This window comes from Mesoplodon bidens (genome assembly GCF_964165515.1).
Source record: "Mesoplodon bidens genome assembly, chromosome: 3".
Classification (NCBI taxonomy): domain Eukaryota; kingdom Metazoa; phylum Chordata; class Mammalia; order Artiodactyla; family Ziphiidae; genus Mesoplodon; species Mesoplodon bidens.
In genome coordinates, this window is record NC_138178.1 from 91905144 (window position 1) to 91929937 (window position 24794).

A 24794-nucleotide genomic window follows, 5' to 3' on the forward strand; every position below is an offset into this window, starting at 1 on the left:
TGGGGCGGGGGGCTGTGGCGGTAGTTCAGGCGGTAATGCGAGCGATGGGGAGCGGCAGATGAAGCTTCGCTCACTCGCCCACCGCTCACCTCCTGGTGTGCAGCCCGGTTCCTAGCAGGCCACGGACCGGCCCAGGGGCAGGGGACCCCTGTTGAAATTGGTAACTAGAGGATATAGTAGGAATAAAGCTCTCCTTTTCCAAACATGGAGGTTGAGGATCACCTGCAACTGGGGCTCCTATCTGGAATTATCCAGTAACTGAAAACTAGAACTGTGGATAGCATTTGGATTTACCCACAAAAAGGAAGAGGGAAATGGTTCAATTCATCTGAACCAAAGATCACACCAGTCGTATCCTTTTCATTCCTCACTGTTGCATAAGAAAGTGGATGTTTCACTCACAACGAGGAATGATACTGCCTTTCCTAGTTCCGCTGGAGAAGGAAGTTGATGACCACACCCTGGGCTGTGGGGGAGAGAGCTGTACCCGGCAGTGTCAGCAATTCTTTTTTTTTTTTTTTTCGGTACGCGGGCCTCTCACTGTTGTGGCCTCTCTGGTTGCGGAGCACGGGCTCCAGACGCGCAGGCTCAGCGGCCATGGCTCACGGGCCCAGCTGCTCCACGGCATGTGGGATCCTCCCGGAACGGGGCATGAACCCGTGTCCCCTGCATCGGCAGGCGGACTCTCAACCACTGCGCCACCAGGGAAGCCCATTGTCAGCAATTCTTGAAACAACTTGGATGGAACCCCAACCTGATGCCACACCCACACAGGGCATTTCTGGGCAGAGAATAGCCCTTGGGAGATATAAACATGCTCAGCTGCATGGCAAGGATAAACTGCAATCCATCCTTAGGGCACGGGCAGGCCAGAAACAGCCCAACAAGAAAGGTCCCTCACCTGTTCTAATCATCAGGCTAGGGTCCTGTGCAATAAACACGTGAGGATAGAAAGAGATGAAATCTGGAAAGGAATTACAGGTGATAACTGGGTCCACACCCAGAACAGTACAGCTGTATTGACCATTATGGCAGTCACTAGCCCTATATGTAACTGTTTAATGAAAATTTAAAATATGGTTTCTAGCTACATTTCTAATGCTCAATAGCTACAGGTATTGGGCAATGAAGATTATAGAACATTTCTATCATGGCAGAAAGTTCTACTGGACAGTGCTGGTCTAGAGAACCTCTGCTTCCCCACCTCGTGGAGAAAAGACAGTATAAAGGGGGCGCATTTATTGTCACTGTTCCAAATGTACAAAAACAATTAGAAAATAACCCCCACCTCAATTCCCCCCCCACAACATTCCCCCCAACACAAATAATTTTTCCCAAAACCACAAACATAAACTGGTTCTGGTTTCTCATAAACAGTGCAGCTAAGAAACAGTTTAGAGAAAATTTAACAGGATTCAGATTATATCCATTCTGTCCTCTCAGCCCTGAGAGGTAATAATCCCATATGGGTCCCAGTCCTCCCCAATGGTTTTCCCATCTCTCGTGGAAGAGTCCTTTTACAAAGTGTTGTGTTTGGCTGCTGCTTTAGAGATCCTCCTGTGCCTTCTTCTTCTTCTTGGGTTTTTCTTCTTGAATTACAGGGGGGTTTGTAGCCTCTCGCTTTAGATAGCTAATAAAATCACTTAATTCACGGCCACCCTGAAAACAGAAAGATAACTCTGAAAATTTAACCTTTTAAAGAACTGTGGATTTTCTTTTCCCCCAAATAGGAAGACCTGAATTTTTTTTTTTTTTTTGCGGTACGCGGGCCTCTCACTGTTGTGGCCTCTCCCATTGCAGAGCACAGGCTCCGGACGTGCAGGCTCAGCAGCCATGGCTCACGGGCCCAGCCGCTCCGCAGCATGTGGGATCCTCCCGGACCGAGGCACGAACCCGTGTCCCCTGCATCGGCAGGCAGACTCTCAACCACTGCACCACCAGGGAAGCCCAAGACTTGAATTTTTAAAAGCACATTAGCAACCACATATATGGACCATGAGTTGAGTTTCCAGTTACATAAACTCAAAGAACTAAATATGTGTCTGTGTGTGTGTATGTATTTGTGGGGAGATGAGACAATGCACTTACTTCATATTTCTTTGGATTCAGCTTCTTGTTGGCTGGAGAGAAGTAGATGGTAGGAAAACTGGGAAAAGAAAAGAGTTGACAAATTTTAGATTCCAGAGTAACTCTGACATACACTTTCCTAATAACTGCTTCTAGGAGTAACTTCTCTTCATGATTTCTAATCTGACCAGATACTATTTTCCATTGGTGGCTACGTTACATCCTATCAAAATTCAGAAACATGAAAGCTCACAAGGTCTGTGGCAGTCATGTGGACCAATGCTCCAGAACTTTAAGCAAGGAAGGCATTGGTGGTTCTGTGCTCAACTGGAATATGAGGACTCTCCAAACTATGCACAATACAGAAACGGTTTACAGGCTTATTTTTTCCTATCAGTTACCTATATAGTTTTACTAGTTTTTAATCTACTTACCCTCTGACTTCATATGGAGAAGGCACATCATTGGCTGTGGCATCCATCTTGGCTATGATAATATTTGGGTCTTTTCTGAGCTGTTAATAAAAAGGTTAGATCTTTAAATTTCAAGTTTTCAGTGACTGAGGGACAGTCAATTTAGGACTCAAAACAATCTCATTCTTTAAAAGCTTGGATAAGTTTTGCTGCTGAGATAGGAAGAGTAGTGATACTTGCACACAATATCAAACTTTCCATAAACTTGCCTTTTCTCTCTTGGTTCCTACACATTAAGACTCTATATACAGACACCTTCAAAATTACCTGGCCTAAATAAGATATTATAAGGACTAAGCCAAGTGATTTAACATGAAGGAACATAATGAATTCATATAAGCCATTACCAAAATTCAGAAGCCAGGATACTTTTAACCCCAATCTAGATTGAGTCTGAGGAGTGGAAAGGTAAAGCAGGTATCTGAGGCACTGCACAGGCTCAGAGGGCAGTCAGGAGAAAGTGAGTAAACAGTAGAGAGTTGAAAAAAAAATCTACCAGTACTTAGATTCTGAACTAATAAGGGTAACTAAATAGCCAATGCTGACTATGTATGTAAACTTCCCAACTCAAATTTAACTTCAGAATATGGTTCAGACTTACCTTCTCTCCCAGTTCTTTATATTTAGGCTCCAGATTCTTACAGTGACCACACCAAGGAGCATAAAATTCAATCAGCACATCTTTATTTTCATCATTCACTATTTCATCAAAATTCTCTGCTACCACTACCTGGGAAACACAGAAGATTCTCTAGCTGGTAAGGCAAGTTGAATACATTCATGAGCTATATTTGTTTCTGGACCCAATCCCTCTCAAATTTGTTGTGTTGCCACTAAAAATATGAAACCCAACTCATATTTATAGACTTTATTAAGATATTACCATTCCCCAGAAATCAACTCATTCCCATGTCTGTCACCTGTCAGACTAAGTTCAGGAAGTCACAGGAAACAAGTGCTACCCAACCCTTCCTTAAAATAATCTCAGAACAACAATATTAAAACTCTTCTTAAAACTATTCTATTAGGGGTTAGCTTGCTCTGCCCTGAAGAGTAACCTAGCCCTAATACAAATATCATCAGAAAATTCTACTCCTGCCCCTATTAAGCATTATGAACTCTGACAATGTTTATTTTATGATGAGGGAGGTGAGTACAAACAAAAACAGAAACTGAGTAACCAACACGGTCTTCACTTAGCACTTCCCAGTATTTTGGGAATAAAGAAATGAGGAGAGACAGCTGTGTAGAGGCTTGGGGAGGTTGTGTGCGCCTCACCTTTACGGGCCCATCATTGCTCTCTGGGATAGGCTCAGACTTCAGGTATCTCTTCAGGTTGCCATCAAAGTAATCCTGCAGGAATCTCTCAAGAGCCTTGCCATCACGCCTGGTATTAGAAAAACAAGGATCACTTTTGTTAACTTGCTCCCACCACTGAGAAAACTAAAAACCATTTCTTAGAATAGTTTCTACATAGTTTAAATTTCAAGGCTAGGAAGTAACTGGAAGTTTTAAAAAAAAAAAGAGCCCTTGTTTCTCAATATGCAGAACTACAGACTGAACAAGAAAGCAACCACCTTCTTGTATTTCTAGTGTGTTCTTTGTGGATTAGAAAGGTCAGAGAAGGAAGAAAACATTGGTCCTTCTGGAAATTCAATTCTGCAAAAGAACCAGGTCCTATTTTGTTGCTCTGGATAATAATGCCTATCTTTTTTTTTTTTTTTTTTTTTTTTTTTTTTACTGATTTCACTCACAGGAAGATTTTCTCTTGTCTTAATCTCCCGAAGTCTCACAAGGTGATAGTCAAAACTGTCTGGGGTCTTGAGATCTTTCCAATACCCTGAGTTTACTTTAGGCCAATGTGGTATTCCAAGAAGAAAAGACATTCTGTAGGGATGGGAGGGGACTGGGTTGCTCTGAAGTTACATGAATCTCAAAGAGACTGTCTAATATTCTCTATCTACTATTTTTAATGGCAGGGTGGAAACAATCATGTAAGAATTCCAAGCTGCCATCCTTTTGTTACTTTTCAAAATTTATTAAGAATCATGATCCTTAAAGTATAATTAATTGAGAAAAGTGACCGTCATATGTCTTGATTACAAGACCTAGCTTCACATTCCAATGTTCTTCTTTATAAATCCTCAGTAGTGTAAAAGGCTTTAATAGTTTCTTTGCAGAATCAAATCCCAAACCCACGCTAACTTGTAACTCACGAGAACTCCTCCTGCATGACAAACTTCTCTCCTTTTGCAGTTCTGATAGCAACAACAGGAATCTCTCCAGTAGTGCTTTCCAAGCCAAAATCAGAAAGTTCATGGCTAAAGGTTTTGCGGCTAGCTACAGCAAAGTTGAGTTTCTTCCCAGCATCCAGGAATTTCTTTGCCACCATCATCACTCTATAGGATACAAGAGATATTTATGCCAAGACTATACCAGGGTGGTAAAGCACTTCTAAACCAAGAAACAAGAGACTAGAAAGCAAAATTTCATAGTCCCTACAGCCCTCTGGAAACAGTCTGAACTTGTGTTCTTGGGCACTGACATAGGATTATGGTGTACTCCAGTGTCTTACTGAACTTCACTGCCAAACTGGTGGTACCCAAGCAAACAGTCCATTCCCACTGAAACTTGTTATACTATATAACTATAAAATATTGCAGGCATAATAACTAACCCAAAAAGAAAATTTATAAGGATAAAATACACTGAGGGTCTCAATGGGCAACAAGGCACAATGTGTTAAAGGACGTTTTAGATGACATTTGCATCTTTTATTGGGAGGTCAAGAATCAGCTGTGTCACACGACAAAGGAACACCTATGGAAGATATGCCCAACAGATTTTGGAAATAGTTTATTTATCCTTACAGCTTCAAATCCCATTTTCTTATCTGTTCTTACATCACACATGGTAATAGGATAGTTAGAAGGAATTGTTTATGCACTGGCTAAACTTACTTACAAAGGGGAAAAATTATTCTTATTACCTGTTTCTCCAGTAGTTGGAACCTTTAGCATTCTTTTCATAGTCCACATCATAGTAGGCCATAAGTAAGTCCTTGCCCTGTATCAAATCTTTATTGTCTTCTGTCATGTGAGGGCAGATACCAAAACTGAAATGATACAATCGATTATCAAATTTGGCTGGTTTATAGCTATATTATGGAATTATCATAAAGTAACTGACAGCACTTAAAAAGGAAAGAAATTTTCAGTATATAGGATAAGTACCGAGTAATGTAACTTATAGGACCACAATAGGAGTTCTAGGACCCAAACATTACTACTTTAATATAAACTCAACTATTATCATTACAATCCCATGAATGAGGCTATTTAATCTAAAACATGGCTCTGCTTAATAACTGAGATAAACAAACTAAAATGAAGCCAAGAAATCCCAAAAAGTATAAAGAGGTACTCACATGTTTTCCTGAATAAATTTTTTAATCTTTCCACTGGTCATTTTCTGTTCTGTATATGCCACAGTCCTGTCCTCAAACTTGTTCATCAGATGTGACGGACGAAACAAGGTGATACCCCTTTAGAAAAAAGTCTTAGTAGGTAGACAGCAAAATAACTGTCTCCCACCTTTTATTTAAAGCTCAGACTATCTACGCTTGCTGGCACTTCTACTATCACCATTTAAGCACATAAGGACTCTTTTCTGGGACCACAGCCTTGGCAACATGACCTTCTTCATCAACGCTAAGGAGCTAACCACCTTAATTTCAAGTGCAATAATTGGGTATAATGATTTAATAAACCTGGGTTGCAAAGTCAGAATACCTTGGTTCTAATTCTTGCTCCACCACTAACTTCAAAGACCTTGGGCCAGGTATCAATTTAATTCTTCTGGGTTTCAGCTTTTACATCAGTACAAAAGGGGGTTAGAGTAGATAATTAATTTCTAAACCTTTAAAAACAATAAAAAACAGAACCCAACTTACCCCAAAGCCCCAATATGTACAATAAAATAAAGCAGAACTTGCTCTTATTCGAAGGTACCTTGCCCTGCCAGTCTCCTTGAAAATTCAACTCTCCCATACAAGTAAGAAAATTACTTCATTAGAGAAAATATATTTAAGATTCCTCCCAGCTGTAAAAATTCTATACGTAAGTATATGATTATAGATAATGTTTAGCTTGAGTCCATTAAAAATTTTTTTGTTCCAGATTTCTCTATATGAATAAACACAGTTTACAAAGTTTTCTCTTCCTGGTACTACATTGCCTCTCCCTAAACCAAGCTTTCCTCATTCCACCAGAATACTTGAAGGAAATTCCTTCTTTACTTTTTTTTTCTTTTAATAAGTTTATTTATTTATTTTTGGCTGCGCTGGGTCTTCGTTGCTCTGTGCAGGCTTTCTCTAGTTGTGGCAAGCAGGGGCTACCCTTCATTGAGATGCGCAGGCTTCTCATTGTGGTGGCTTCTCTTGTTGCGGAGCTCGGGCTCTAGGCATGTGGGCTCAGTAGTTGTGGCTCACGGGCCCTAGAGCGTGGGCTCAGTAGTTGTGGCGCATGGCCTTAGTTGCTCCGCGGCATGTGGGATCTTACCGGACCAGGGCTCGAACATGTGCCCTACAGTGGCAGCCGGATTCATAACCGCTGTGCCACCAGGGAAGCGCCCTTCTTTACTTTCTAACCTTTTGTTCAGCTAAAACTGAACCCCAATTTGGTTCTGAGTCACAGGTTTATATCTAGTACAAGCGTTCCCAGAAAATATCACTATTCTAACTATCAATATCTTGCCTCTTGCTTCTCTTTCACTCATTCCTCCTCCCCACACTATACACGCCTGTATACAATTTTATCACTTGTTTTGGGCTAGGTGTCAGCACCTTTAAGTCCTTATATCCCTCTCTCAACTCTTCCAATGTTAACCATTAACTTTATGTCAGTTAAAACACAGGCATTTTCATAGTATACAGGGAAACTACATAGCAAAAAGGGACCTAATATAAACATGCTGGGCAACCAAGAAGGTGAATATGTCTCAGATTTTTTTTAAAAGCATAGTTACCAATTTCAGAGCAGTTATTGTCAAAAATAGAAATCAGTTCTAAACGTGATTTTTTTTTTTTTTTTTTTTTTTTTGGCGATTCGCGGGCTTCTCACTTTTGTGGCCTCTCCCGTTGCGGAGCCCAGGCTCCGGATGCGCAGGCTCAGCGGCCATGGCTCACGGGCCCAGCCGCTCCGCGGCATGTGGGATCTTCCCGGACCGGGGCACGAACCCGTGTCCCCTGCATCGGCAGGCAGACTCTCAACCACTGCGCCACCAGGGGAGCCCTTAAACGTGATTTTTAATGATGTTATGGCACTGGGGTACACATGAAGAACTTAAGACACCCTTCATATAAGGTCTTCTAAATAAGACTTCTGATCAGAGGCTGATAGGCCAATTTTTTTTTAAGATTTATTTATTTATTTACTTGGCTGCCCTGGGTCTTAGCTGCAGCACGCGGGATCTTCGTTGCGGCATGTGGAATCTAGTTCCTCAACCAGGGATCAAACCCAGGCCCCCTACATTGGGAGGGCAGAGCCTTAGCCACTGGACCACCAGGGAAGTCCCGCTGATAGGCCGCTTTTAATGGCAAGTGTGAGAGGCAGACACAGTGAACAAATCTAAGGGTAACAGGCTGATAATGTGATGTGCTTAATGAGCCACAAGTGGCTCCACATCATTTATAGACTTGGTAAAAGGCAGTAGAGCCTCATGGTTAAGCCCAACAACTTTGCAGCTAGACCTTCTAGCTGCAAAGGTTCAATCCTGGTTCTGCCATTTACGGCATGTGAAGCTTAACTTCTTTGTGTGCTTTCTCCTCTGTAAAATGGAGATAATGACAGCTGCCTCAACAATTTGTTAAGAGGATTAAAAGAGTTAACAGTACATGGCACATAGTAAACACTGCATATTTTGTTAAATATAAATAACACTAACCCTTGTCACGCTTTTCTTTTTACTCTATATGCTCACCTTGAGTGATCTCATCTAGTCCCATGGTTTCAATAACCACTTACATGTGGTTGACCTATAAATCTTTTATCTCAGTTGAGAACTTTCCCTGAATTTCAGTCTCATTTATCCAATTGTCCAATGGGTCTTCACCACCGGGATGTCTCAAAACTACTCAAATTCACTGTGCCAAAATAGAACTCATCATCATCCCCTCAAATTTGTTTCTCTTCGTCTTCTTCATAGCTTGATGATGATTGGCCCAGTTATCCAAGTCTTTAGAAACCTAGACTGGGCTTCCCTGGTGGCGCAGTGGTTGGGAGTCCGCCTGCCGATGCAGGGGACACGGGTTCGTGCCCCGGTCCGGGAAGATCCCGCGTGCCATGGAGCGGCTGGGCCCGTGAGCCATGGCGCTGGGCCTGCGCGTCCGGAGCCTGTGCTCCGCAGGGGGAGAGGCCACAGCAGTGAGAGGCCCGCCTACCGCAAAAAAAAAAAAAAAAAAAAAAAAAAAAGAAACCTAGACTTACTGTAGATCTGCCCTTTTTCACACCTGGCTAGGGGCCAAATCCTACTGTCTATATTTTTTATACACACTCCTTCTTCTTCATTGTCCCTAATACTGCCTTAATTTAGATTCTCAGATGTCACCCTTAGTCTAGACTCTCTTGACTGCCTTGCCATCCCTCCCTTTTAAACCACCACTGTATGGGTGCCAGTCTTTTCCTCTGAAAACACAAAATTAATCACATTACTGTCTAGCTCAAAGTCTTTCAATGGCTCTCAAATGTCTAAAAGATAAAATCTAAATTTTTCTGTATGGCACTTAAGGTTTTCTATAATTTGGTCTCTGCCTACCTCTTCAAGCTTACCTTTCACTATGACCTCATCCATGAACAATACTCCAGCAATACTACAGGTCCCAATACGCTTAGGTTGTTTCACATCTTGGGGCCCTCTCTCCTGCTGCTCTATCTGGAATAATCTTTATCCCCCACCATAACCGGCCTGGAAAAACTTATCTTTCAAGATATACCTCAAAAGTCACCTCCTCTATGACATTTTTTGATACTACTCCCCACCCCCGCCCCCCCAAAAATCATTCCCTCCTCTGTACTTCTGGTACACTCTGCCTAATTTCTACCATAATACATATAATGCTCACTTACACTTGTACTTTTAAATACATTCACTGTCTCCCATTACTAGATGCCCCTCAAAGGCAGCAACAGTTTCCAGAACTTAGCTTACTGCCTAGTATGTGCTCAATAAAGCTTTTGGAAAAACTAGGCTTAAAAACCACCAGTTCACACAACAGCACTTGGTCAAGGTGCACATTTACAAGGGCATTTAACTCAGTTACTTACTCTCCATCATCATCATACTTGTTCACCAGAGACTCAACACTGGTGTGTGCAAATCGGTAGTTATCCCTCAAGTTGCTGGCTGCTTTTAGAAACTCAGAGTGAGCATCACTGAATAAATCCTTGAAAAAACCTATACAGAAAATGTCAAACACAAGGAAGAAACAGTAAGTGCTGAGACATATTCAAAACTTTAAAATTCTTCTATTTTTTCAAAGTCTTTATCTTATTATGGATAAGCAAAGCAAGATAGATAGGAGGATTGGGTCTGCTTTGCCATGAGTACTGAGGATATTTGATGAAACAATTAGGATAAGAATTCTTTCTCTACCTTTAAAAAAAAACTTTTTTGAGGAAGCCAAGGGAGACAATTTGTCAGGGTTCAAGTCTTAATTCTAGTTTTTCACAGTTGAAAAATTTGAGCAAATTGCCTAACTCCTTAGAGTCTCAGGGACTATTTCAGGTGTCAGAGGATTAAATAAGGTAGTATGTCAAAATAAACTGTAAATTAATTCACCATATTTTTTTCTATGTCTTATTTGTCTTTAGAACTTCAAATCTAGTAAAGTGCCCGAAACCTCAGTGTTTATTAAATGTCTACTTATGGTTAACTCCTTGTAAAATATACAGAATCCATATCCAGATAAGGAGTGACTTAGTCAAACTTAAATGATAAACCATCCTCTACTGCCAGAAAGTCAGTTTTATTACAGTAATTAGGAGATTAAGAGAACACACGCTTGTATGTTTAAATTTATTTTTTAGTCAAATGTATTATACATTACATTTAAAACAAAACAAAAAACACCAAGATGTAGAATGTGTTTAATTGGCTCAAGTTATTTTAATAATAATGAGATATTGCAACACCCAAGAAAGCAAAGATTGCTGTAAAACATACACAAATCCTAGCAATTTGATCCTAAATTGAAAATTCCCCTACAACTGTGAAAATAGCAGACACAGAGGTTTATCATATACTTATATCCTCCCACCTTAAAACCCCATTTTCAGTTTTAAGTACTCTATTATTTGAGTTAAATCTCAGGAGTCTAAGAAGTGATAGGAAAAACTGAAGCTATTCCTATTTTCTTTAATTGACATTAAATCTTTACACCTGAAAGAATACCAGGCCACTCAAATAAAACAATTTTTTCTACATTATAGTAATGCTGACCTAATTTTGCGAGTTGTCTTTTCAGCTGCCCCCAAGGTTTCCTAAACAGTTTTAACTTTATCGTTTACTCAGACATAGAGGGCTTTTGAAACCATGTTGATGATTTTGTGGCATTATCAAATTTGCTACTCACCCACCACAGAAGCATCTTTATCACTAATGAACTTCTCAAATTCTTCCTCAGTCCTGAGACGAACTGAAGCTGGTCCAGCCTGCTTCTTCAGGTGGCTGACAATTCCATCTTAAAGACAAGATGAAAGATTATAGCAACACAAATTTATAATTTTTGAAAAGGTAATCATTCACATGATTTAAAGTTTAAAAAGTTCAAAAGCATATACAATGAGGTTTTCTTCCTATCCTTTTCCTTGTGACCCAGTTTCTTCCCTATAGGATAACATTTCAGTTTTTTGTACATCTTTCCAGACATATTATTCACAAACAAGCAACTACATATTTATTCTTTTCTTTTCTCCTCAAATGGCAGCACACACATATGCTGTTCTGTATTTTGTTTTTGTCATTTAACACAGCTTAGAGATAATTTATGTCAATATACATAATAAGCTACCTCAATCTTCTTTATAGCCACATGGTGTTTCATTGTATGGATGTACCATAATTTATTTAACCAGCCACAACTGATGAACATTTGTTTCCAATTTCTTGCTGCTGTAAATGATTCTGCAATAAACAACCTTATACTAGCGTCATTTTACACATGACTGAGTGTATCTGTAGGGCAATTACCTAAAAGTGGATTCACTGGGTCAAAGAGTACATGCATTTATAACTGTTTAACTGCCCCCCCAAAGAGACTGTACTTATTCATATCCCTGCCAGTGATGTATTAAAGTGTTTATAACAATACAGATAATACCTTTGTGCATGTTGTTCTCTGCCTAGAACAATCTTGCCCCAGATATCCACCTGGCTTCCTTCCTCACCTCCTCCTTTAGGTCTTAACTCAAAATGTCATCTTCTCGGGACCTCCCTGGTGACTCAGTGGTTAAGAATCAGTCTGCCAATGCAGGGGACACAGGTTTGAACCCTGGTCCGGGAAGATCCCACATGCCACAGAGCAACTACGCCCGTGAGCCACAACTACTGACCCTGTGCTCTGGAGCCCACAAGCCACAACTACCAAGCCACCTGCCAATTACTGAAGCCCGTGTGCCTAGAGCCCGAGCTCCGCAACAAGAGAAGCCACCACAATGAGAAGCCTGCACACCACAACGAAGAGTAGCCCCCACTCATTGCAACTAGAGAAAGCCCATGTGCAGCAACAAAGACCAAATGCAGCCAAAAATAATAAATACAAATTTTTTTTAAAAAGTCATCTTCTCAAGGAAGCCTTCCCTAACCATTTCCTGTAAACTAAAACCTATTCAACTCCCAACACTCCCTTATCGCCTGCTTTATCTTTCTTACAGCACATTTCACCCGTCTAATACTCTATCCTTATTTATTTTTGTCTGTTTTGCTGATATATACCTAACTCTAAGAATAATACCTAACGCATAACAAGTTCAAGAAATATCCATTTTGCAAATGAATTAAACAAACAAATCCTTTATTCTTAAGTGGCACAGTCACATGTAGCCTTGCATTTTAAAAGTAGAAAATGCAGTGCCTTGGCTATCTTGTTTCAGGGTTTAACTATATACAGGTCAAACTATGCCATGAACCAGATCCACCCAAATCACACTTTCCTATTTAGGTGAAATGCGCTAGGTAAGTAAAACTGTTTGAAAATAATAATCACACATAAAAACACAAAAAATCTTTTACCCTTTAAGTCTAGTTGACAGACCATTATTCTATTTTCTTCTGGGCTCCGTGCTACTCCTCTGTAATACTCCACCCCTCCCACCCCTTTCTCTTCTGAGAACTCTAAGGATTTGCTGACTCACTGAGACAGAGTACTGTTTAACTCTTTCAACATGATTGAGTCTATTTTGCTTCTTTTAGAGGTTTTTCTTTCCTTCTCTCTCCATTCATGATTTTTTTCCTCTTAAATGTTTCCCTCAACTCCTCACAGAGGAGGGGTTGTATCAATAGGTAAATTGAAATCGGATATGAATTTTTTGGCCTGCAAGGGGATTGTAATTACTATATCACAATATAAATTATTATAAAGAACTTTACCTCAGGGCTATGATGAAAAGTGTTACTTTTCTCCCTGAGTATTTAAAACTCTCTGGAAGGTATAATGGGAGTGCTGAGTAACCAGTTGAAGCAGGAAGGCAAACAGCATAGTTCTTAGAATACATGAATAAAATAATCCATCTTAAGTAGCCAAACGTCTGATCACCTAGTCAGATGCTGAGAAATACTTGAGTTTAAGAAATCTATGTGCAGGGCTTCCCTGGTGGCGCAGTGGTTGAGAGTCCGCCTGCCGATGCAGGGGACACGGGTTCGTGCCCTGGTCCGGGAAGATCCCACATGCCGCGGAGCGTCTGGGCCCGTGAGCCATGGCCGCTGAGCCTGCGCGTCCGGAGCCTGTGCTCCGCAACGGGAGAGGCCACAGCAGTGAGCAGCCCGCGTAACGCAAAAAAAAAAAAAAAAAAAAAAAAAAAGCTAATAAGAAATCTATGTGCAGCCCAAGTGAGATTATCTGCCTAGTAGCAGTCTGGGTGGGTTCACATACAATATAGTTTAGACCTAAGTCCAGAGAAAAACATATCAATAATTCTAACTGCTAACTCTACCCTGAGCTAATAAAATCTGAATCGTAACATGTGTTCATTAATGCTTTTAAGATCAGGGAAAAAAAAAAAATGAAGATTTTACCTTTTGTTCTTAGACATATCAAATTTTGAGTGTTGGCTAAATGACCTCAGTTGGGCTAAAATACTTATTCATGCATTGAAGAGTTATTATCTACTACATGTGGAGAATCTAGGTACTGGGGATAGAGTAATAAATGAACCAAACAAGGTCTCTGATCTCTTGGAGCTTACAATATAAGTAAATCTCCAAATAAATCCCCAAATAAATAATACAATAAATCTTCAAATAAGTAAACAATTTAAAATATCAGATAGTAACCAGTGCTATGCAGAGAATTAAGAGGATGGTAAGAGTATGACTAGGTGGCTACCTTAGGTTTGGTGGCCTGGGAAAGCATCTGGAAGAATTTTGTGTGTGGGGGGTGGGGGCGGTGCCGTGCTGAGCAGCTTGTGTGATCTTAGTTGCATGACCAGGGATCGAACCCGGGCCACTGCAGTGAAGCGCAGAGTCCTAACCACTGGACCGCCAGGGAATTCCCTGGGAGGTGAAATTTAAGCCAGGATCTGAATGAAAAAAAGGAGCAAGCCATGCAAACACGGGGGAAGATCATTTCAGGCTGTGGACACAGCTAGGGCAAAGGTCCTAAAGTGAAATAGGCTTAAGTCTTAATAATCTTAAGAGTTAGACAGGGGCCATCTTATGTACAGCTCTGTATACGAGTACCAATCATACATGCTGAAAAAATTCCACATCACCTAAAATGCCCAAACTGAACGAACCCCTTTCCTCTCACCTTTTCATCATAAAAAGGTAAAATATGCCTAATTATTTGATAGACTCAAGATAAAACTGTCGAAAACATACTTTCTCATTAATTATGGGCCCTACGTACAGGGCCAGCCCACTTACCTCCCAAACTTCACCTGTCATCCTTGCTAATTATATTCCAGCCACAAGGTCTTTCTGTCCCTTGAACACATCAAGCTCAGTTATGCCTTAGGGTCTTTTTGTACCTGTTTTCCCTCTTCCTGGAAAGCTCCGGTCCACATCTTCTCATGGTGAGCTCCTTCCTATCATTCAGGTCTCAGCTCAAAGGTTACTTCCCTGATCACTCATAACGTGGTACTCCCAACCCCAATCACTATCACCATCAGTTTTATTTTTCTCCTTTAATGCTCTTATCACTAACAGAATTTATCTTATCCACATATATTATTGGCATTAAAAAATTTTTAATTGTGGTAAAATATACATAACATAAAATTTACCATCTTAACCATTTTAAAGTATACAATTCTGTGGCATTAAGTACATTCACATTGCTGTACAACCAATCTCCAGTACTGTTTTCATTTTGCAAAACTGAAACTCTATTCATTAAGCAACTCCCCATAGCCCTTGGGAACCACATTCTACTTCTATCTCTGTGAAACTGACTAGGAATCTCATATAAGTGGAATGACACAGTATTTGTCTTTTTGTACTGGCTTATCTCACTTAGCATGTCTTCAAGGTTCACCCAAGTTGTAGCACATCAGAACCTCCTCTTTAAGGCTGAATAATATCCCACCCACTGTATTATATACAATTTACATATAATTAATTATTATTAATATACATTTTGTATATTCATTCATCCACTGATGGAACACTTGGGCTGCTTCCACCTTTTTGCTATTGTCAATAATGCAGCTATAAACATGGGTATACAAATATCTCTTCCAGACTCTGCTTTTAATTCTTTTAGGTATATACCCAGAAGCGGAATAGTGGATCATACAGTAATTCTATTTTTGTTTTTTTAGGATACACCATTCTGTTTCCCATAGCAGCTGCATGCACCATTTTATGTAAGTCCACAACAACAGTGCAGAAGGGTTCCAATTTCTCCACACCCTTGCCAACACTTGTTCTTTTCTTTTTTTTTCTTTATAGTAGTCATCCTAATGGATGTGAGGTGGTTATCTATATATATTTTTAAACTTGTGTGTTGCCTTCTTCTCTTCATCTCCCAGAATGTAAGCATCACAAGAATAGGAACCTTGTCTGCTTTATTTATCAATAAATTCTGGGCACCCAGTATATCTAGAATATCTGACACAGAGTAAGTACTGAATAAGTATTTGTCAAATAAAAAAATGCCTAGTAAACCTTATAAATCAAGTTCAAGTATTTTCTATATTACTTACATAATCTGTTCAGTTAGAGAAGTCTTTTGTTAACTTCCAAACTGACCTCTTAGGTGAGGAATTTTTAAGACTTAAAGTATCTTGTATAGAAAATGTCATGTTCCCGCTGCAAAGAACAGGGTACTTAAACAGATCCAGTTTCCAGAATGTAATCCAGGATCCTTACCGGCAGTCCTAGGCCCATCATAAGCACCTGCTTCTTCACCATCTCTAAATATCTTCAGGGTTGGATATCCACTCACTCCATACTTATTACAGGTATTTGTGTTGGCAGTACAATCAACCTAAAGATTAAAATACATGAACCACTTATCCAAAAGCCTGCTGCAGGCTCTTCCTATATTCCCAAAATATTAAGAGTGGTCAAATCAAAATATCAAGCAACTTTTGACACATCCTACAGAATATTAGATTTTAAAGGCAGACTGGTGCTTGGCTAGCTACCTCAGAACGACCTAAGGAACTCTAAAATTTAGATCCCTGGGCCTTATACAAAATGCACAAATGACTATTTAAATTCTGCCCTTAGAGTCTCTATTGTCTAAAGCAGTGTTCTCCACCTTTTTCCTGCCTCTCAGAATATGCAAAGGATAAATCACTTAAATTAGTAATAGTGGCTTACTTTGATAATGATTATCATCAGTGGGATGTATCGATATATACCCCTTAGGTGAGCTGGGGTATAATTTGATTTGGCAAGTCACCTATGGTTATTAGCAAAGGTACTGATACTTAAACATGCTCCCTGAGCTAGTGTGAATCTGGGCTAAACTATAACATGACAGATCTAGTGAGACCTATCAAGAAGAAGAAAAACAACTTCCATCTATTTAGCGACTTATTCCAAACTAGGTAATGCCACCAGCACTTTGCATGTATTATCTCATTAATCTTCGTAAGATTCTGAGGTATGATCCCAATGCCTTAACAAAAACTAAAATTCAGAAAAGTAATGCATGTATAGTAACAAAGACTATAGCTACATGAAGCACGAACAAAATCATGACTGAACTCTTTTTTTCTATGGCAAGCTGCCACAGAACATCAGGATTAAAAATAGTTTTCAAAAACAGTCCTGGGCTTCCCTGGTGGCACAGTTGTTGAGAGTCTGCCTACTGATGCAGGGGACACGGGTTCGTGCCCTGGTCCCGGAAGATCCCACATGCCGTGGAGTTGCTGGGCCCGTGAGCCATGGCCGCTGAACCTGCGCGTCCAGAGCCTGTGCTTCACAACGGGAGAGGCCACAACAGTGAGAGGCCCGCATATGGCAAAAAAAAAAAAAAAAAAAAAAAAAGTCCTATATATGTATGAACTATTTATCTGAGGCTGGCCAAGATGTGAACTTGTAGCCCGGGGCAACTAGGGGTTTACTACATAAAATTCTGGAAGCATTAGTTTGACTGTAAAAGCAAATACTAAGTTTACAGCTGACCAGTTAGTTAATACTTATCCACATCCTCTTGTCATCTTCCTATTTCCATCATTGTGAATAGCATATAGTAATTTAGGAAACTCATTTACCCACTGATAATTTTCCTCTAAACTTGACTATTGTAATTTTACTTTCCATGTTTGCCCCTTAATTTTTTTTTTTTTTTTTTTTTTTTTTGCTGTACGTGGGCCTCTCACTGTTGTGGCCTCTCCCACTGCGAGCACAGGCTCCGGACGCGCAGGCTCAGTGGCCATGGCTCACGGGTCCAGCCGCTCCACAGCATGTGGGATCTTCCGGGACCAGGGCACGAACTCGCGTCCCCTGCATCAGCAGGCGGACTCTCAACCACTGCGCCACCAGGGAAGCCCCCCCTTAATTTTTATTTACCATATATTTTACTTCTTTCTTATGCCAGCATTTCCCTTAGTTTCACTACTTGTAATCTTTTGAAACCGTAATTAATACAAGTCAGTTGTGTATTTGCCCAGAAACTAGTGTTCCCTCTTCTTCTTAGCACCGTAATAATAAAGAAAATCAATGTTAATTTTTACCAACTACTATTTAAAATACCTCATTTCCTTTAATGAAGAATCCACCTATACTCACCTTTGCTAATGGGACTATTCCTTTTAATCTGGTAGCTGCAGCTTCATATTCTGGGGCAAGTTTTTTGCAATGTCCGCACCTATACAGATATATTGAAGAAAAAAGGCACATATATCCTATAAGTTTGTTAATTTTGTTTCTCTGGGAAAAATCTCAAATTATAATACTACTTTTGACTAGTAGCTGCTTCCAAAAGCAAAAACATCACTTGAACAACATCCAGTACTGAGAAGGTAAACCAGAGCTCTCAGAGGTAAAGCTACCTTCTCTAGCCTGAGGTCGACTCTATAGGACTGGTTCAGTCCAGAGCAGCATCTATGTTCTCAAAAGTGCAATGGGGTGGCGATGGCAGGGGTAAATTAGGAGTCTGGGATTAACATATACACATTACTATATATAAAATAAACAAGGACCTAGCACAGGGAGCTATATTCACTATCCTGTAATAACCTATACTGGAAAAGAATCTGAAAAAGAATAGATATATATATGTATAACTGAATCACTTTGCTGTACACCTGAAACTAACACAGCATTGTATATTAACTATACTTCGATTTAAAAAAAAAGATTAAAAAAGTACAATTGAGGGCTTCCCTGGTGGTGCAGTGGTTGAGGGTCCGCCTGCCGATGCAGGGGATGCGGGTTCGTGCCCCGGTCCGGGAAGATCCCACATGCCGCTGAGCGGCTGGGCCCGCAAGCCATGGCCGCTGAGCCTGCGCGTCTGGAGCCTGTGCTCCGCAACGGGAGAGGCCACAACAGTGATAGGCCCACGTACCGCAAAAAAAAAAAAAAGTACAATTGAGCCCTGAAAACTGTGGTCAGAAGTATAAGCCACATTAAAGAGGGAAAGGGCTCAAGCCCTTTTGACCAATTAATGAGGACAAAATAAAGGGCAAGACAGCAATAATCAAATTCCTGGTAGCATTTCCTAAAGGAAGGTAGGTATTTTTCCTTAGAAAACCAGCACTGTGGTTCTTAAAAATATAGTGGTTGAAACTTTATAAGGTCCCAAGTATGATATTAACTCTTTAAGAGTCACGATCAAGTACTTTTTCTCCATTCCCTGAATATGACTCTTTGACCAGAAACCCAGTTTGAGGAGGGGTTAGTCGAATAAGGCCCAAAAGGTGCTCATTTGATATACTTTAGCAGCTCGATGGAGGCTTTTTTCCTTCTCAGCTGAGTTTCAACATAGCGTGAGAATGATATATTTAAGACAGCAAGCTTGATTTTTACAGCTACACAGTTCACCTGACTGTAACTACTGATGAAGATAAAGCATTATGTCAATTAGAATATTTTCCCAGAGGGCCATCATGAACACCTGTTCCTCTGCCCAGAAAGCCCCAACAGTCCCACAGGCACACTGTACATGCAGTGTGGGTAGGGGCTTATCAGTACGCAACTAGCACCAGCTATGTATCATCTATTCAAAAGCCAACGACTTGCAGAGGGATCACTGGGAGAACGTGAGTAGTTCTGTGACCTCCCCACAAACAGCAAATATAGGATTAGAAAACAGAAGGAAGGAAACAGAAGAAATTTGAGCTGACATTTCATAGCCAAAGTCTCAAAATTTATTTTATTAAGTAATGGATGGATAAGTAACTTGGAAACATTCTGCCCCCAAAACTTGTTTAAAACAAAGAATTCTAAGAATTTATACTCTTCAAGGTCTTTAGAAGTCCTATTCAAAAATAATCATTAGAGGGCTTCCCTGGTGGCGCAGTGGTTGAGAGTCCGCCTGCCGATGCAGGGGACACGGGTTCGTGCCCCGGTCCGGAAAGATCCCACATGCCGCGGAGTGGCTGGGCCCGTGAGCCATGGCCGCTGAGCCTGAGCGTCCAGAGTCTGTGCTCCGCAATGGGAGAGGCCACAACGGTGAGAGGCCCACGTACCGCAAAAAAAAAAAGACTATAATATTAGATGTTGCTTAGGGTCACATACATATTTACTAAAAGTATAAAAGAACCAAATGATAAAAACCAAATTCAGGATGGCCAGTGTGTAAGATGGGGAAGGGGTACACAAGGGACTTCAACTGTACTGGCTTTATTTTTTAGACTGGGTGGTGAATAAATGGTATTCCTTATAATGTGTTTCACAGATGCACCTTTTACCATATCTGAAATTGGGATGTGTCTTGCAATCGTGTCATAGTTTCATTGGTAGCATTTCTCTCTTCATGAGACATAAAATATATTCATTATATCCTCTGTATTCCATAGTAAATTAAAAATTCATGTACATGGGTTGTAACAAAACTACACAAATTCCAATTGATTTAATAAAATAACCAATTTATCTGATAAACCTAAGGTTTTGGGAACATAAGGGTGCAAAGGTTAAAAATGAATGTGTGTTAGAGTAAGAATTGGATCTGGGCCTTAAAGATTTAAGGCTTCAGACAGGATGGGGTAGGGTGTTTTAGAGAAGGGGAATAGTAGAGCAAAGTTAAAATTACTAGTGAGAATGATGCATTCAAGAGAACTATGGGGACTTCCCTGGTGGTCCAGTGGTTAAGAGTCCGCCTTCCAATGCAAGGGACGTGGGTTCAATCCCTGGTTGGGGAACTAATCCCACATGTCGCAAGGCAACTAAGCCCACGTGCCGCAACTACTGAGCCCGTGCGCTCTGGAGCCCACGCGCCACAATGAAGAGCCAGCGCAGCCAAAAAAAGAAAAAAAAAAGAAAAGTAATTAGGAAAAGATTTATCAAGAGAGGCGTAAGAACTGTACACTGAGAATTACAAAATATTGGTTAAAAAAACAGAACTATGAAGGGCTTTTTTTTTTTGGTTAAGAGATAATAAATGTGTTATATGTATTAAGAGATTTCTGTTGAATAGATATGTAGTAACTGTTAAGAAGACAGACAACAGATTTAAGAAGTTTCACCTCAACTACCTTTAAACATCTGAAGAGAAAAAAAAAATAGTACAAAATAATTAGGCCAGACCAGTGGGTCTCAAAACAGATGCATATAAAAAATATCCATTAGCATTAAAAAAAAAAAGAAAAAAAAAAGGGACTTCCCTGGTGGCACAGTGGTTGAGAATCCACCTGCCAATGCAGGGGACACGGGTTCCCCTGGTCCAGCAGGATCCCACATGCCACGGAGCAACTAAGCCCATGCACCACAACTACTAAGTCTGTGCTCTAGAGCCCACAAGCCACAACTACTGAGCCTGCATGCCACAACTACTGAAGCCCACGTGCCTAGAGCCCGTGCTCCACAACAAGATAGGCCACCGCAATAAGAAGCCCGTGCATCGCAACGAAGAGGAGCCCCCACTTGCAGCAACTAGAGAAAGCCCGCGTCCAGCAACGAAGACCCAACGCAGCCAAAAATAAATAAAATTAAATAAATTAAAAAACAAAACAAACCAAAAAAAACTGTGTGCCTAGGCCCCACCCTGGGACTTATTGAATGATTCCTCTAGGAATCCAGGAGATAACCAGAGGTGTAGGGGGAGTGTGTATAAGTGGCAAGGTTGGGACTGAAAACCATTGCCTTGGGCTTCCCTGGTGGCGCAGTGGTTGAGAGTCCGCCTGCCGATGCAGGGGACACGGGTTCGTGCCCCGGTCCCGTAAGATCCCACATGCCGCGGAGCGGCTGGGCCCGTGAGCCCTGGCCGCTGAGCCTGCGTGTCCGGAGCCCGTGCTCCACAACGGGAAAGGCCACAACAGTGAGAGGCCCACATACCGCAAAAAAAAAAAAAAGAAAACCATCACCTTAAGCATTGTTAATATCCACAACATCATCAAATGTCCAAAGGGAGGACCTGTCTAACAAGTTCCAATAAGGCTGGAGGAGATTGCCCTCTTTAAATTCACCAGGAATGGAATTTAGGTGGGTTTTGAAGGTGATCATCAAGTTTTACCACTACTTCTTTCACCTACTACTAGATAATACTAAAACACAAATAATCCCATTCACCTTCAGGGATGGCACCCAGCAGTTAATGACTCCCAACATATACTCACCCAAAAATCATTACTTCATGCCTGTCATGTGCCTCATGCTACTTTAGCCTCTGATAGAAGAAAAACTGATATAGTCCTTTCCCTGTAGGAGCATCAGTCTGGCAGGGGTGATAGTATTATTAGGTCCCAATAGAGAGGAGGGAACAACCAGTTAGTTGTCCAGGGAAGGAAGAAATCACTTTTGAGCTAAATATTGTTGAAAAGATCAACTGGGGGTGGGGAGGGGAGGGAATTCCAAGTAAGGGAATCAGTATGTATAAGAAATATTAAATATTCCATTTTATACTATCTACGTAGTCCTTTTCTATACTCTAGAAACACTGTGTATCAAATATCATCAATTAATACTATTGTCCTAGAGGGTAGGGCACAAATCTACAACACAGGTAGATGCTGAAGACTTAAGACTAATAAATATTCAGAAATTATCACAAACATTTAAATAGTTCTATTTACTTCCAGAGAAATTCTGACACTCCCATTCTTACAAACTATATAGATGATTGATTCCATAATGGAAATATTAGTCTACAGAGTCAGCTGTAAAGAAATCTTTCACTTTCACTTGTAAAATGAAAGTGGAAAAAATACCCTAAAACAAATGAGAAAAACAACTTGTTCAAAATGGGTCCATTTTACTCTTAATAAGGATTCTTTAACTGTTCCTATCTAACTTATAACAGGAGTACAAAGCAGTTAGAGAGCATTTCCAGCTGAGATATCAATAAATAAGAGTTGAATGTGACGAAATAAGGACATCATCAACAGGAGACTTCCTTGATTCCAAATTACTCATTCAGAAAACTGATCCTTCTTGTAGGCATTGTGGAGGATGACTTTACCTTCCAGACCAATTACAAGGAGACACCACAGCAGTGATCCACCCAACTTTAGGGATAGTTTAGTGCATGATGGGATATGTAGTTTTTAGGGAAGCACATGCAACAATTTAAAGTAGCATAGATCACTTTCAATCAGGGGGGAAAAAATCTGCTTTAAACTAATAGTCTAATAGCCCACAATTCTCCAGCAATTCACTTCATGTGGACCCCTGTAGTCACAGAGGCACCTCCCAGTTTTGATACAACTCCATACAGCCATTCTAATTACAGTAACACCCCCTCAAAGCTAACAGCATGGTTACATGATTGGGAAGAGTTGTTTCTAAGAGAACGTGATTTCTAGTGACGTGTAAAGACCACCTATGATGTGTAATCAGTACTGCCAGTTAGTCGCAGTAATGCCCTGGATGCAAAACCTGTCAGAAGCTGAAAACAAAATGTGCTGCCTCTAAGCACACCCTTCTGGCTCAGGTGGTCTTCATTATAGCACTTCTAGTGTAACCCTCGAGTCAGCTGAGCCCCTGCAGAGTGAAGACCAGAGTTAGAAGCAAGTGAAAGTTATCCACTAACTTTCTTTTACTGAGACTTTTGAATACAAATAGTTTTTAATTAAGGGTCACTGTGGCAGGAGAAAAATTAAGTATTGTAATTAGCGTGGTTATACTGAGCTGTCCCCAGCGTTAAGATAATCAGTTTGCTATGGTAAAGATGTGGGAGTTAAAAAAAAAAAAACCAACGCTCAGGTTTACTGGGTCAGAAATCCTATTTGCTCTCTCCCCACTCCCACCCCACCGCCAGCTTTTTATTTCCAGTTAGTTCTATCCTAAGTAATTTACATCCTAGTTCAGTTAAAGCACTTTCAAGTGGAGTATTTCTCCAACACTGATTACTTTCTCACTGGGGTCTTCTTTGGCATTTTTCAGAAATCCTAACTAAAACTGACCATTTAGACAGATCCTGACGGAATTACTCTGTTCACCTACTCTTTTTAACGGAATTCTGCTGGTGCTGAGAAATGCTCAGTTTAATGGAGAAAGTGTGCACCTGGCGATGGACAAATAACTGCCTTCCTTAAAAGAGCACTTATGACCATTCTGCAGCCACTCTGACCTTGGCTAGAAACCAACGGCTGCGTGGGGCAAGAAGAAAGGAAGTATCCTGGGGGCCCAGGGCCTCTGCACTTGGTGAAACGTTGGCTTCCAATATAAGGCCTTGAGATGCCTCGTCTATAGAATGGAAAACAGTAAAAACGGACTCACCCAGAAACTCTAAAGATACCAATCGAGGGAGGATGGGGTGCAGGGGGTGAAACCCTCTGCAGATAGGAAGTGCCGCAGGAGCACCGAGGTAAGGATGTGGCCCTGCGCGAGAGGGGCCTTCGCGTTCTCCTTCTCGGATCTCGCTCCCAGGCCATCAGCACCGACGTCTCCGCTCTCCGCGAGGCAGCTCGGCTCCCCGGTGGGTGGAAAACCTGCCGGCCGCAGCCGGGCTCGGGGGAACGATGGAGGGCGCCGGCATTGCGTAGGCCCTACCGTCCCCGCGCCTTCGCCCCCTGCCCACCCGGCCCTCCCTCTCCCGCCCCGGCTAAATGGCCTCACCAGGGGGCGAAGAACTCGACAAGCATGAGGCCTGCAGAGCCCGTGTCGGAGATGCGACTCTCGAAGTTGTCGTCCGTTAGTTCCAGCACGTCAGAGGCAGCGGCGAGGCGGGCCGCTGCGAGGAGCAGCGCCAGGCCCGGGAACAGCGCTAGGCGGCGGAGGCGCATGGCGACTAGGTGAGGCGGCGGCGGCCAGGAGGGTCAGGGCTCGGCGGGGACTGCGGAGGCCGGGCAGAGAACCACGAGCCCTCAGCCTGCGCTCGCGCGTCTGGCCCAGTCGGCCCCGCAGCCGGAGGTCCCAACCCCCCAGCCCGGCTCGGGCCGCAGTGTGGCAGCCGCCGATTGGCTGTGCGGCGCCTGCGTCGGGCGG

The 24794-nt window shown here is 41.5% G+C and overlaps 1 protein-coding gene across 1 annotated transcript; it reads right to left on the minus strand.

Annotated features, from left to right (window-relative positions):
• Window positions 1–1341: 1341 nt before the first annotated feature.
• On the minus strand, window positions 1342–24717 carry PDIA3 (protein disulfide isomerase family A member 3). The gene is made up of 13 exons (XM_081227100.1): window positions 24426–24717; window positions 17997–18075; window positions 16125–16242; window positions 11170–11277; window positions 9863–9992; window positions 5968–6084; window positions 5530–5655; window positions 4757–4939; window positions 3819–3927; window positions 3142–3270; window positions 2502–2581; window positions 2089–2146; window positions 1342–1659 (listed from the first exon to the last, which is right to left on the minus strand). Exons 1-13 carry the CDS (start codon window positions 24590–24592, stop codon window positions 1546–1548), a joined length of 1518 nt encoding a protein of 505 aa, XP_081083226.1. The 5' UTR covers window positions 24593–24717; the 3' UTR covers window positions 1342–1545.
• Between the last annotated feature and the right edge of the window lie 77 nt (window positions 24718–24794).

Bases quoted from the DNA above. Each gene is read 5' to 3' on its own strand.
- PDIA3 (XM_081227100.1), bottom strand. From the start codon at position 24,592: ATGCGCCTCCGCCGCCTAGCGCTGTTCCCGGGCCTGGCGCTGCTCCTC. The intron at 18,076-24,425 runs GTGAGGCCATTT...ATATCTGTATAG, and splicing joins GTCGAGTTCTTCGCCCCCTG to GTGCGGACATTGCAAAAAAC. The intron at 16,243-17,996 runs GTGAGTATAGGT...TTTAATCTTTAG, and splicing joins GAATAGTCCCATTAGCAAAG to GTTGATTGTACTGCCAACAC.